The 15,510-nt window shown below is 43.2% G+C and overlaps 1 protein-coding gene across 6 annotated transcripts in view; it reads left to right on the top strand.

Annotated features, from left to right (window-relative positions):
• Positions 1-14,283, top strand: part of cstf2 (cleavage stimulation factor, 3' pre-RNA, subunit 2) — a 75,221-nt gene extending 60,938 nt beyond the window's left edge. For all 6 annotated transcript variants that reach the window (XM_038775365.1, XM_038775369.1, XM_038775368.1 and 3 more), the window contains 3 exons: positions 2,191-2,274; positions 3,067-3,190; positions 13,538-14,283. In XM_038775365.1, the coding sequence (XP_038631293.1) occupies positions 2,191-2,274; positions 3,067-3,189 (207 nt within the window). In that variant the 3' untranslated portion in view covers position 3,190; positions 13,538-14,283. The remainder of the gene's footprint in view (positions 1-2,190; positions 2,275-3,066; positions 3,191-13,537) is intronic.
• The last annotated feature ends 1,227 nt before the right edge of the window (positions 14,284-15,510 follow it).

Raw genomic sequence — 15,510 nt, 5'->3', positions numbered from 1 at the left:
TGAGATAATAGTAGTTCTTCTGCCCTTTCCCCCGTGGGGGCAGCATGGCTTTCTCAGCATCTCCCTGCAGCAGTAGGGTTCCAGTCAGAAACCCGGGATTATCCTTCTTACTGTGCTATTGCATACCGGAGGATGAGTGTGTCAAGTTGACTGTGTTATTGCATAGATTTGTCAAGTGTTTGTGTGATTTAAACTACTCAACCACCTACAGAAGCACCTTTCTTAATACTTTACTCAACTTTATGGTAGTGTCTTAGTCAATATCACTTAATTGTTTACCTCATTTTATCAGAGTTTTAGTTTGATAGTTCCTTTGACTGTTGAATGCAGCCCAATTTGGAAATGTTCTGCTGCACGTCATGCATTTTCTTTAGTGTGGGTATGATACGAAAGTTCACAGTTGTAGATGGGAGAAAGGAATTAGGACACTAAAAGATTTGTTTCTTGGGGGTCGGTTTGCAGGATTGAAGGAGCTGGGAGCGAAGTAAGGGCTGGAGCAGGGGGAAATATTTAGGTACATGCAGGTTCGAGACTTTGCCAGAAAGGAGATACAGAGCTTTCCAGTAGAGCTGGCTTCCACATTGCTGGAGGAGGTGATGACGACAGATAAGGGGACTGGATAAGGGGATAGTATTGGTGGTTTACAGGACTATTTTGGAAGAGGAGAAGGCGTCGCTGGAAGGGATCAAGGCAAAGTGGCAGGAAGAGTTGGGAGAGGGTATGGAGGAGGGTTCTGGTGTGAGTTGCTCTGGAGGGTGAACGCCTCCACATCGTGTGCGAGATTGTGGTAGATACAGCTGAAGGTGGTGTACAGAGCATACCTTACAAGGGCGAGGATGAGCCGGCTCTCTGAGGGGGTAGAAGATGTGCGTGAACGTTGCGGGGACGGCCCTGCAAAAAGTCGGCTCATCCTCGCCCTTGTATGGTGTGCTCTACACACCACCTTCAGCTGTATCACACACGAGGTGGAGGCATTCACCCTCTGGAGCACCTCACACCAGAACTCCTCCATACCCTCTCCCAACTCTTCCTCCCACTTTGCCTTCATATGTTTTGGTCCTGTTCAAAGCTGGAGGATTACTGGAAGGAGGTTTTCAGGATAATCTCTAAAGTGGTGCACCTGAAACTGGACCCGGGCCCTCGGGAGGCTATATTCGGGGTGTCGGACCAGCCGGGGTTGGAAACGAGTGCGGAGGCAGATGTTGTAGCGTTCGCCTCATTGATCTCCTGAAGGCGGATCCTGTAAGGGTGGAGATCAACCCCTCCACCCTGTGCCCTGGTGTGGCGGGAACCTGTTGGAATTCTTGACGCTTGAGAAGGTCAAATTTGAACTGAGGGGAGGGGAAGGATGGAGGGGTTCTACAATTCATGGTTGTTATTTATTATGCACTTTCGAGAATTGGATTACATCGAACATTAGGGGTGGGGGGATACTGCGAGGGTTGAGGGGAGGAGGACTGTATGTGTTAATGGTGATTATGGGTGATTCCTGATTCCTTTTTGTCATTTGTTTATGTTAACATGCAGGCTAATGTTTGGGGATTTGGTGGCAGGATGGGATTGTTGTTATTGATACGGGGATTGATTTGCATTCGTTACTGATTATTGTTTGTTGTTGGGTGTAAATTGGGAGAAAATGTGAAAAAGGAGGAAAATAAACAATATTTTTTTTCACGTTCACAGTTGTAAAGAAACGACAATGAAATGGTAAATTTGCTGCAACAGATACAGTATAGCAGATTGCACTGCTGTGTCTTTCTGTCATATAAATAAGGGACTGAGCAAGTTGGATTGAATATTTAATCATATTAAATTCACGTTGTTAAGGAAAGCTACTGCAGGAGCTGTTTTCAGTCTTTATCTGCTGCCAATTATTGCAAGTAAATGGTTCATTGACTCTCAATGGGATATTGACAACAGAGAAGTGTTCATCTCCATGAACTGAAGCTGTCCTTTTCTTCAGAATCTATTTTCTTGGAATGTCTAGTGACATTATTGTCATTTGTGATGGTTAAGACCCTGTTGCTGAATTTATGAAGCACTTCACAAAATATATTCACAAGGTTTTTGCTTCTTACTAGTTAACATTGCACAAGGTATTTCTGTGGAAGTCTTCCAGAAGCATGCTTAGACAATTTAAAGAAGTATGTTTTGGTGTCTACCTACAGTTCTTGCACTTCTTACCTTCAGGGTCCGGCTCATGCTGTGGCTGGAGGTCAACCTGGAGGTTTCAGTCCTGCTCAGACTCAAGTGACACCACAGGACCATGAGAAGGTTTGTGCTGAAACAATGGCGGGGCGAGTTAAATGATAGAGCAGGATTTACATCTAATTAAATTTCACAAATAGGGTTTCAGTACTTAGCTTTGTGCACCAAGCAAGTGTTGACTCAATCAAATAAAGGTACGAGTTTTGTGCAGAATGGGCTACTTTTATGTTGCATCTAAACTCAACTTTGTTCATTTTGTAAAGGTAATGGGCATAATTTTTCAGGTCCATTTGCCATTGGCGCAAATTCCTTTATGGGCGCTAAATGTCACGAGAGGGCCATGATAGGATTTTCACGGGGTAGATCTCGGTTTGAGACTTTCCCATTTCTAGAACCAGATTTCCATGGATTTTAAATATTATTCCATGTTGTGCCTTCCAGCCCCGTTAATATACCCCCAGGGGGAGATTACTCCTTGTGTGGTTGGTGGGGGAGAGGGGTGCATGCTGGCGAATGCATTGCAGGGGTAGGTAGGGAAGAGGAGGTAGGGAAGAGGAGGAGAGTGTCAGTGTCAGCCGTAACATCAGTTGTGTGGGGTGGTCAACCCCCCACCTTTGCAGAGTGACAACGCAGACTGCACCCACCGATTTTATTTGATCCAGTAGTCAGGGTATTTTTGGCATAGTTTCATTCTGATTAACTCTGTGTAATGCAGTCTGTGACCGGATTTATTGAACGTGGTCTGTGGAAGGAATGGGATTAATGGACCAAATATATGTTCTCTCCAGACTTATGATTGAAACAGAAAGTAATACTGTTTTCCTCAATTTGACTTTTGTTTTCTTCTGTTTGGTGTAGGCTGCACTGATTATGCAGGTGCTCCAATTGACTCCAGAGCAAATTGCCATGCTTCCACCAGAGCAGAGACAGAGCATCCTCATCCTGAAAGAACAGATTCAGAAATCTGCAGGAGCACCTTGAGGTAAAGTGGGGAGAAGTTGCTAAATATCTGGTTAAGCTCAAAACAGAATGGAGAAAGATAATAGTGGTAATATAGTAAGGAATACCCATTCCCAACCATCCCAATACCCCCGTAAAGGAAGTAGTTCTCAGATTAAATAGCTTGAATAGAGTACAAAATCTGTGAAAGGAGTGGACTTAAAGGTGGATTGATTCTCATTCCATACTTTTTGTGATCCTCTAAAATACGGTGACTTTACTATTATCCAGAACAAGCTAAATTTGTGATGTTCATTACTTGTTCCTTGAGGACTGAAATCTGAAGTAATACTTTGCTTCAGGCACTGTAGCTTTAGCTTAATCCATAGATGCTGGGATGGCCCAGAATCTTATACCGTACCTTTGTTTTTGCCCACCACATAATGAGAGTGAATCCTAACTGAATCCTAATTCCAACCACATACACAGCGAAACTTGCCTATAAATTGTGGAAAAGAGACACATTGTAATATAAATAGTAGGGACACAGTGTGACCCTTACAGTGCTGAATTATCGTAGAGGGTTTCTCCCATGCTGCAGTATTCCAAATTGTAAGCTTTCACTTAATTAGTTTACTCTGAGATGGCTGTTAACATGTATTGAAAAAAATTAATTCAAGGGGCAGTACGGCCAGCATTTACTGTATCTCCCTAATTTCCCCATAGAAGGTGATGATGAGCTTCCGCCTTGAACGACTACAGTGTTATAGTGAAGATACTCCCAACAGGCCCCCAAAGAGTCAGTGGTAAATAGAGGAGCAGATATGTGGACAGTTTACTGAGGTGTGTAAGAATAATCGGGTAATTATACTAGGGGATTTTAACTTGCCCAATATAAATTGGGATAGTCAGTATAAAGGGTTTAGAGGAGGCAAATTTCTTGAAATGTAATCAGGAGAGCTTTTTGTATCAATATATAATTGATACAATTATATTGTATAATATACAACAAGAGATGGAGCAGTGCTGGATCTTGTTCTGGGGAACAAAGCTGGCCAAGTGTTCAAGAAATTCAACTGCGACCCTAGAGGAATATAGGAAGTGCAAGAGGGAACTTAAGTAACTAGAAGAGCAGAAAAGGGGCCATGAGAAAGGATTTGCGAATAAGATTAGGGAGAACTCCATGATTTTCTATAAATACAGTAAGGGCAAGAGGTTAACCAGGAAAAGAGTAGGGCCCATTAGAGACCAAGAGGGCAATCTATGTGTGAAGCTGCAGGTCATTGCTAGGGTATTAAATTAATATTTCTCATCAGTCTTCACTCAGGAGAAGGGGGATGTCGACACAGAATTCAGAAATGGAACTGCGAGTACCTTAAGCAGTTTGACATAGAAAGTGATGAGGTATTGGAGGCTTTGACGGGCTAACAAATCCACAGGTTGCATCCCAGGCTGCTGTGGGAGGCGAGGCAGGAAATCGTTGAGGCTTTGCTGCAAGTTTCTAATTCCTGTCTGGTCACGTGGGAAGTGCCAGAGGACTGGAGAACAACGAATGTTGTTCCACTCAAGAAGGGTGGTCGAGATAAACCAGGGAATTACAGACCGGTGACTCTCACACCAGTGATAAGGGAACTATTGGAGGGAATTCTGAAGGAGAGAATTAATTTCCACTTGCAAAGGCATGAATTGATTAGGGATAGTCAGCATGGCTTTGTCAGAGGGAGGTCATGCCAAACAAATTTGATAGAATTTTTTGATAAAATGAGCAAGTGTGTGGATAAAGGAAGCACGGTTGATTTAGTTTATATGGGTTTTAGCAAAGCCTTTAATGAGATCCCACATGGGAGACTGATTGAGAATGTTGAAGCACATGAAATTCAAGGAAACTTGTTGAGATGGATCCGAAACTGGCTCAGTAATATGACATAAAGGGTGGTGCTAGAAGGCTGTTTGAGTAACTGGAAGCTGGTGTCCAGTGGCGTTCCACAGGGATCAGTGCTGGGTCCCTTACTGTTTATTTTATATATATATATTATATATATATATATAATATAGATGAGAATGTGGGGGGAATGATAAGAAAGTTTGCAGACAACACCAAGATTGGTAGGGTGGTTAACAGTGAAGGAGAGGATCATGGGTTACGGGAAGATATAAATGAGTCAGTCAGATGGGCAGAGCAGTGGCACTTAGTATTGCTGAGTTTTTTTAAAAATGTTCCTCCTTGTCTAAAGTTTTGGCTGAATGTTCTAATATCTCATGTGATTCAATATCAAAATTTGTCTGATAAGCTTCTGTGAAGTGGGCGGCACAGTAGCACAGTGGTTAGCACTGTTGCGTCACAGCTTCAGGGTCCCAGGTTCGATTCCCGGCTTGGGTCACTGTCTGTGTGGAGTTTGCATGTTCTCCCCGTGTCTGCATGGGTTTCTTCCGGGTGCTCCGGTTTCCTCCCACAGTCCAAAGATCTGTAGGTTAGGTGGATTGGCCATGCTGAATTGCCCTTGGTGTCCAAAAAAAAGATTAGGTGGGGTTACTGGGTTACAGAGATCGGGTGGAGGTGTGAGCTTAAGTAGGGTGCTCTTTCCAAGGGCTGGTGCAGACTGATACGCCGAATAGCCTCCTTCTGCATTGTTAATTCCATGATAAGTGCAAGGGGGTTCACTTTGGAAGAAGAAATCGGACATGGGAGAATGTAATGAATGGCAGGACACTAGGAAGCTCTGAGGAACAGATGGATCTTGGGGTACTTGTTCACAGATCTCTGAATGTGATAAAGTGTTGATTCTTGGCCAATGAAGACGTTTAATTTTTGCTGGTATGGTTGTTGCAATAAAGGAAAGAGAAAATATAATAGATTAGGTGCTTTATGGACTAGTCCTGCAGTGTAAGGGGTCAGTTAGTTCAGTTGACTGGACGGTTGGTTCATAATGCGGAGTGACCCCAACAGCACGAGTTCACTTCCCTGAGGTTATTCATGAAGGCACTGCCTTCTGAACCTTGCCCGTCGCTTGAAGAGTGGTGATCCTCGGGTTAAACTCTCTATCTCTCTCTCTCTCTCTCTCAATCTAGTGTATGTTCTATGTTGGTAGAGGATACTGACTTATCAAGTCAGTGGTGTGTCTTTTGTGTATCGAAGGACAGTACTGAAGATTTTTGTGACTTATGTGATGTCATTCTAGTGGCAAAAAATTGCTGGAGAGTATAACTATTCCGAGTTGATACAGTTCTCTCCTGGTCAGTACATTGACACCCATATGACTGGATAGTTAAGCAATTGAAATACAAACATGTATCAATGTCCACTTTAGGGTGTGGCTCCTTTTCAATTTCTTCCAGACCCCAAAGGAGTTAAACCACAGAAAAGGATTGTTTTTTGCCCAACAGGTACAATCATACAAAAATAAATTTAAAAGAACCTTTTCTATTTCTTATATGTATACAGTTGTTATAATTTAAAAGTTATCTTATTCAGCAAAGTACTTAAGTTTTGCTTTTTTGTCATTTTTAATTGGAGGAGTGATGCTACTTTTGCCCTTGTTCATTTAATATTGCGCACAATTCTGGTCGCTACACCACCAGAAGGATGTAGAGGCTTTGGGGAGGGTGCAGAGGACGTTTACCAGGATGTTGCCTGGTCTGAAGCTATGTGGAGAGGCTGAATAGACTCGGACTGTTTTCATTAGAAAGGTGGAGGTTGAGTGGTGACCTGATAGAAGTCTACAAGATTATAAGGGGCATGGATAGAGTGGATGGGCAGACACTCTTTCCCAGGGTGAAGGGGTCAGTCACCAGGGATCATAGGCTTGTGGAAGCAGATACATTAACGGCGTTCAAAAGGCATCTTGACAAATACATGGATAGAATGGGTATAGAGGGATGCGGCACAAGGAAGTGCTGAGGGGTTTGGCAAAGGTTGGTATCATGACCGGTACAGGCATGGAGGACCGAGGGGCCTGTTCCTGTGCTGTATTGTTCTTTGTAATATTAGGAGTGCTGCTGGCAAGCTGTATTCTCTATTCAGATACGCACACTTACCCCGCTCTCTCTCTCTCTTTCCCTCTCTGACACACGAACACTCAACTAGGGCAGCACGATAGCTTAGTGATTAGCACAATAGCTTCACAGCTCTAGGGTCCCAGGTTCGATTCCCAGCTTATGTCACTGTTTGTGCGGAGTCTGCACGTTCTCCCCGTATGTACGTAGGTTTACTCCAGGTGCTCCGGTTTCCTCCCACAGTCAAAAGATCTGCAGGTTAGGTGGATTGGCCATGCTAAATTGCCCTTGGATAGGTCCAAAATTGCCATTATTGTTCGGTGGGGTTACTGGGTTATGGGGATAGGGTGGAGGTGTGGGCTTGGGTGGGATATTCCTTCCAAGAGCCCGTGCAGAATCGATGGGCCGAATGGCCTCCTTCTGTACAGTAAATTCTATGATTCTATGATCTCTCTCTCGCACACTGTCTCTGTCACATATACACAAACGTGTAAACCCTCCAGTGCTTGCTTGCTCACTCTCGGCTCTCACTCACCTTTCTTTCTCTCACATACTCACTCTCAACTGTCTCTTTCTCTCTACCTTTCTCACATACAAACACTCGCCTTTCTCACCCGTGGCGTCTTCCACTCCCTTGTCCTGTGACTACTGCCTACCTCTTCCGCCATATGTTTGCATTCGCTCTTGGCTTTGCCTGGGACTTTGAATACTCATTTTGCCACTGTTTCCATTTCACCCAATCAGAGGCTACCTTCTCAGTGCATTGGCTGCTGATAGTCTGACTAGTATGCCTATCAGTAAGCAACGCAGAGTAAAAACCACCTCCAATTTGCAATGGATGTTTCCTATGGAACCCAGTTCAGGAAATGTTGGAATATTCCATTCTTCATGTTCACTTAAATAATTATTTGAACAAGCCAAGAGGAAGCAAGTCTGAATAAATAAAAGGTTAAGAGACAATGTATTGCTTTGTATCATGTAAATATAGACTGAGTCAGCCTACCTACTATTTGTGTGCATGTACAATGACTTTTAAGTGTGCAATTTGTCAGAGAAACAAAGAAGTGCTTGTAATAATTTCTTTATGTGCTTTTTATGAGCAAGGTATATAAATTTCTTGAACTTGTCCCAACGGAGCTAAGTATGCCAAGTGTCTCATGTTATTGATAAGTTATTAGATTCTCATTCACTCATCCGATGAAACTTTCTGGAAAATTATACAGGTAAAGTATCCTTCATCTATAAATCTGAAATGAAATGAAAATCGCTTATTGTCACAAGTAGGCTTCAAATGAAGTTACTGTGAAAAGCCCCTAGTCGCCACATTTCGCCGCCTGTTCGGGGAGGCTGGTATGGGAATTGAACTCGCGCTGCTGGCCTGCCTTGGTCTGCTTTCAAAGCCAGCGATTTAGCCCAGTGTGCTAAACCAGCCCCTGATAAAAGTGCTTTGCAGGGCTCGTCCGGGATTTGAACTCGGGACCTGTCGCATTTTACCGCAGCAGAAGACCCTAAGCGAGAATCATACCCCTAGATCAACGAGCCAGAGTCAGAACACATCCAAAAAAACTGTATTTCCTCGTCGACCTTTAACCCGCACATCTTTGGATTGTGGGGATGAAACACACAAGACATGGAGAGAATGTGCAAACTCCACACGAAGTGTGAGCCGGGGCTGAGATCGAACCCGGGTCCTCAGCGACGTAGGCAGCAGTGCTAACGACTGCGCCACCGTGCTGCCCGTAGGCTGTAATGTAGTTTATATACAAAATCCAAAAAAACAAAATTATGTGAAAGCCGAAACGCAATTGGCCCTGAGGGTTGCAGAGAAAGGATATTTGACATGTAATGCTGAATAATCCCGATCAAGGAAGCAAAACAAAATTTAACTATTTATGGTGATGGTGTTAAATGTATTTTTTTGTTCTCAAAAGTTATTAGTTCACTTAACTAGTATTTATTTACTTAAAAATATATTTTAATAACACTCGATAAAAATATTGATTTTGTGAAATCTGCTTTTTGTGGGACTTTGCAACGTATAAATTATTTGCAGGATTTGTCTATAGAATGATAGTCACTAAACTTCAAAATTCATTGTCTCCGAAGTGTTCAGGTAAGTATTATCCTTTTGGGCAAGTGTAAAAGGTACTACAGTATAGTATTGCAAGTTATATTTTGCATACAGTAAGTTCTCATAGAATTCCTACAGTGCAGAGAGAGGCCATTCAGCCCATCAAGTCTGCACCGACCCTCTGAAAGTGCACCCAAGTTAGGCCCATTCTCCCGCCCTATCCCCGTAACCCCATAACCCAAACCTGCAAAACCATGGATACTAAGGGGCAATTTTAGCATGGTCAATCTACCTAACTTGCACACCGTTGGACTGTGGGAGGAAACCAGAGGCCCAGAGGAAGCCTGCGCAGATACGGGAGAATTGGGTTACGGGAATAGGGTGGAAATGGGTCGGTGCAGACTCGATGGGCCGAATGGCCTCCTTCTGCACTGTATGTTCTATGTTCACACAGTCACCCGAGTCCGGAATTGAAACTGGGTCACTTGCAACGCTACACATGCGCCACCATGCCGCCAATGTGGTTGCGTTCTTGAAAATTATGGCTTCAAATGAAACAACTTTACACGAATCATGGATTCCCATGAAATCAATGTTAAAGCGGAGTGGTGTCCCTTCGAAAACATTTCTTGCCTGGAAAAAGCAATGAATAAATTGAAATGCTATACATTTGCGGCACTGTGTATTCCTAGCTGGAATAACTTGCTGAATAAAATAAATCACTGAATATAACAGAAATATTCATATAAATTCAAATTAGATGATACTAATCCACCCAGACAAGCCCTGAGTAGCACAGCTTCTTGTCTCACCCACAGCACTCCGGAAAAACTCAACTCACCTTTTGCTTGCTTTTTTTCCCAGTCTGTCCCTGCCTCTCTATTTTTATTTCCAAGTTGCATACGACTAACTCCCTGCAGGTAAAGGGAAATTAAATAAAAGTGGTGGAAAATATTGGATAAAGAAGTGATGGGTTTGGATTTGAAGTGGCAGATGTAAGTAAATACAGCCTGGTAGCGTGGCCGAGCAGTCTAAAGCACTGGATTAAAGGCTCCTTCCATGGAAGTGTAGGTTTGGATCTCACCCCTGTCAAAAATTTCTCAATTATCTTCCCTAATGCTGTAGAAGTTAGGATTCCGTGCTTTCACCGCTACAGCCTGTGTTTAATTCCCAGTCAGGAAATATCTCTTTCTTGGTTGGGGGTTTCGCTCAGTGGTAGAACATTTGACTGCAAGTCATGAGGTCTCTGGTTCAAAACCAGGTGCCCCCTCCCTAATTCTAGGGCTCAAGTGCCTCCCTTAGAAATCAGTCAGTCCTTCTTTGCTGTTGGGATTGGTATTTAAATCACTGAGGTGTTACTATCCCAAATATGCTGCCCGAGAGGATGGTGAATGCAGACTCAATTTAGATTTTAAGGGCGGCACAGTTGTTAGCACTGCAGCCTCACAGTGCCAGGGACCCAGGTTGAATACCGGCCTTGGACCACTGTGTGGAATTTGCATGTTCTCTCTATGTCTGCCTGGGTTTCCTCTGAGTGCTCCGGTTTCCTGCCACAGTCCAAAGATGTGTAGGTTAGGTGGATTGGCCCTAATCAATGGTTGTGGGGATAGGGCGGAGGAGTGGATTCAGGCAGAGGGCTCTTTCAAAGGATTGGTGCAGACTTGATGGGCCTAAATGGTATCCATCTGTACTAGGTATTCTGGAATCTTCGTTGGAAATGAACAGTGGGAAAACTGCAGTTATATAGACCTGATTACATGCAATTATAAAAATATATAATATTAATCAGGGAATAGATGTGTGCGTGTGTCTGTCTATCCGTACCTTGGCTCGGCTCAGCTCCGGTTCCACCGTACCTTGGCTTACTCTGTCTTAAATGTTGCCTTTAGCTGAATACATTCACTAAGCGAAAAAGAGAATTGATGACCAAAAACTGTGTTGGTTGGTTTTGTAGCACTTGGATTGTGAATGGGTAGCTTTGGGAAAAATAGATTGCACTATAGTTGCTCAAGTTTGTACTGGTTATTCTTTCTTCTCCATAATGTGTATTATGTTTACCTACTTTTGATTAATGTACATCTTTAGAAACTTCAATATTAGGATAGGGTTGCGCCGTAGGCCTAGGTAGGGTGCTCTTTCCAAGGGTCGGTGCAGACTCGATGGGCTGAATGGCCTCCTTCTGCACTGTAGAGATTTTATAATTCTATGATTTGGTAAAAGGAAATTAGATTAAGTTCATCAAGATTTCTTTGTTCTATGGCCATATGGCACCTTTTGAGGCCATGTATTTCAGAGTATTCCCAAGTCTTATTTTTTTTGCTAAATTGTGAAAACTCCGTGGCCCTTTTTTTTAAAAAAAAGGCGGACAGGTCCCAGATTCAGATGGTATGCCCTATTTCCAACAGGTCCTATGAGAGAAACCCAAACTTAGCTGCGCCAATTTGAATAGTGCTGAACTCAAGTCAACTCAATTTCCGCTCTAGCAAGAGTGGGAGTTACAAATTTGAGTAGTCATAAATGCTCTTGAGGCAGCACGGTGGCCCAAGTGATTAGCACGGTTGCCTTATGGCACTGAGGTCCCAGGTTTGATCTCGGCCCTGGGTCACTGTCTGTATGGAGTTTGCACATTCTCCCTGTGTTTGCATGGGTTTCGCCCCCACAACCCAAAAGATGTGCAGGATAGGTGGATTGGCCAAGCTAAATTGCCCCTTCATTGGAAAAAATTAATTGGATACTTTAAATTTATAAAAAATATAATCTCCAGCCCCTTAACAGCTTGGAATAAATAGCCTGCCTGCACCAGTGAGAGATGGGAAAAAAATCTGTTAAAGCAGTTACATTAACCCAAATGTTATCATTATTAATATTTCCACAATCTACAGATATCCCATCTGGGGGAGGGGGAGGGGGGGGGGATTATAAATTCAAATTCTGATTGACAGCTCAAAGAGGTTACTAAAGGATTAGCTGTCTTTGATGTGGGGTTGTTAAACTAAACAGATTTATCTTGGGCAGCACGGTAGCATGGTGGTTAGCATAAATGCTTCACAGCTCCAGGGTCCCAGGTTTGATTCCCGGCTGGGTCGCTGTCTGTGCGGAGTCTGCACGTCCTCCCCGTGTGTGCGTGAGTTTCCTCCGGGTGCTCCGGTTTCCTCCCACAGTCCAAAGATGTGCGGGTTAGGTGGATTGGCCATGCTAAATTGCCCGTAGTGTCCTAAAAAGTAAGGTTAAGGGTGGGGGGGAGGGTTGTTGGGTTACGGGTATAGGGTGGATACGTGGGTTTGAGTAGGGTGATCATTGCTCGGCACAACATCGAGGGCCGAAGGGCCTGTTCTGTGCTGTACTGTTCTATGTTCATAAGTGGTTAAGTCTTTGCAGTTTTAAAGTTTTGGATAGGCTTTCGTGCATCTGAATTGTTATTATAGGGAAAGCTGTAATAGATACTTTGTTCTTGATTTCATCTCAACATAACTCCTGAGGTCTGCCCTTGCTCATTACTGGGCAAAATTAAATGGAGAGTGTAAGGGCAAAGGGTGATGGGTGGAGGACATGGATTGGCATTAAGTTGGCATGGTTAGGGGGCCATGGAGGTGGGTGGGAAGGTATGAGTTGCCATGAGGGCTCAGAGATTAGGGGGTGGGTAAGGGTGCATAGGTTAGTTAACATAGAACAGTACAGCACAGAACAGGCCCTTCGGCCCTCGATGTTGTGCCGAGCAATGATCACCCTACTCAAACCCACCTATACACCCTATACCCGTAACCCAACATTCCCCCCCCTTAACCTTACTTTTTAGGACACTACGGGCAATTTATCATGGCCAATCCACCTAACCCGCACATCTTTGGACAGTGGGAGGAAACCGGAGCACCCGGAGGAAACCCACACACACACGGGGAGGACGTGCAGACTCCACACAGACAGTGACCCAGCCGGGAATCGAACCTGGGACCCTGGAGCTGTGAAGCATTTATGCTAACCACCATGCTACCGTGCTACCCCTTGGTGAGGGAGTAATGGCATTTCCCACTCCCCCTGGAATGAAAATTGTGCCATTCATCCCAAGGTGAGTACTCTGAGCCAATTGATGCCCCGGCCCATATTACCCAACTCTGGATAATATTACGGGCCCTACTTTGGGAGCAATAGTAAGGTAAGTTTCAATCCCAGAAGCAAAAACTGGGAGTGGAGTAGATGTTTAACTGAAAATTATCTGGCATTATTTTTATGCCTTGTCTAACTTTGTTATTGATTAGGGCGTTTGCTATCTGCTCTCTTAGCTGTTCCTAATAATAATCTTAATGTCTTTCTCCCTCTGCCTTTCAGAATGGATATTTTGTCGGCTGCCTGTTTGAAGTTTCTATTTCCCTGGTTTCCAATTATAGTGGCAGCGTATCAAGTGGGGTCCATGGTTGTCATCCTTATTTGCTTCAACTCGATGAAGGAGGGAGAAAATATCCAAACAACTCTTATCACCAATGAAAACACTTGTTAACTGAATTAGTTTTCTTAACTTTTTGTTAAAAATGTATCATGGAATCTTTACGCATTGAAAGATATACAGTACAGGAGGCGGAAAAGAGACCATGTTTATATGGCTTGCTGTTTTCTGGATACAGTCGGGTTGAAAATTGTTTTCCATTTGAAAGTGGAAACTACGGAATATATACTGACCCCTTAGATGGTCAATAAAATTGGTAATACACCTGGGAAAAATCATCATTCAGACCCGATTTTATTTGCAAAGCAGGGGATGTTCAAATGGTCCTGCCTATTTCTTGACCACGTCAAAGTCTATTTCCTCCCAAATAGCCCAACACATCCCCAGCAAAATTTGTTCTTTTTCCGTTTCACTGCATGTTAGTACTGAGATTTTTACTGCTGCACTGTTTGTTTCTCAACCTATTTCTCCACCTTCCCCATCTTTAAATACAAGGTGCACCCACATCCAGTAAGTGTGTCTAATGTTCTTTTGGCATTAAAGGTCAGTTGAGTTTTCAATTACTGTTGAGTGTGTTGGAGAAATGTGATGTTCCTGCAGTATTTTTTACATAAAAAGATCTTTAAATGCGCCTCAGTGTTCAGACTAATTTTTCCTTCTTTATTAATAACATGTAGAGTAAACTTGCAGAATTAAAAACTCTTATACCGTCAATTCAGTGTGCATGCCTTGAGTGAGATTTCACAGTAGTCTCATTGACATAATGGGAGATGTGATTGTGAGATCTAAAGAAGACGTGAGACAGCCAAGACCAGCGTTGTCAGAATGAAGGACGTGTTAACATCAGAGATATTGAACTTGAAACTTTGGAAAAGCGTGCGGAGCTACATACCTTAGTGCCTCTGAGACATGGATAACAAAGAGACAATTGATAAACTGAATGCATTCAAATTATGGACATATAATAAATAATCTTTATTAGTGTCACATGTAAGCTTGCATTAACACTGCAATGAAGTTCTGTGAAAATCCCCTAGTCACCACACTATGGCACCTGTTCAAGTACACTGAGGGAGAATTCAGAATGTCTAGTTCACCTAACTAGCACGTTTTTCGGGATATCCAACATAGACTAAAGAGAAAGTGCTGGAGATAGTTGGAAAAATAGGAATTTAGTGTACAGTGTCTGGGTGAAAACCCCAATTTTGGTTAAGATCCCGGATTAGAACTCAACTATTTGCATTTGGTAAAACTGAGGAAATGTTACTGCACCACAGGAGTGATAACACTGATACATAGACAGCTTTTATATTAAAGCAAAACTTTAATTTGAACACAGAACTAAGCATATTAACAATGAAGAAACGGTTTTATAAATAATAGTTACAACATCTTAACTTTCTTCCTGAGACCTGCCTCTACATTCCAATTAAGCAAACCCAAACAGTGGTTAGCATTGCTCCTCACTGTGCCAGAGACCCAGCTTCTGTTCCGGCCTTGAGTGACTGTGGTGTTTGCTCTTTCTCCCCATGTCTGCGTGGGTTTCCTCCCACAGTACAAAGATGTTCTGTTTAGGTGGATTGGCCATGCTAAATTACCCCTTAGAGTCCAAAGATGTGCAGATTAGGTGGGGTTATGGGGATCGGGCAGGGGAGTGGGCCTAGGTAGGGTGCTCTTACAGAGAGTCAGTGCAGATCCAATGTGCTGAATGGCCTCCTGCACTGGAATTCTAAGTTTCAGTATATTTCAAATACCACTTATGTATACTGTTAACTATCTGATTTTACTTGGTTATCTTGGTACAGAGCCTTTAGAGAGAAACTTTTTTTTAGGACCAAGCTGAAAATCTGCTGCTCAG

Source organism: Scyliorhinus canicula, chromosome 17, assembly GCF_902713615.1.
Source record: "Scyliorhinus canicula chromosome 17, sScyCan1.1, whole genome shotgun sequence".
Taxonomy (NCBI): domain Eukaryota; kingdom Metazoa; phylum Chordata; class Chondrichthyes; order Carcharhiniformes; family Scyliorhinidae; genus Scyliorhinus; species Scyliorhinus canicula.
Note: the sequence above shows the minus strand (reverse complement) of the source record. Positions and strands in the feature narration are given on the sequence as shown.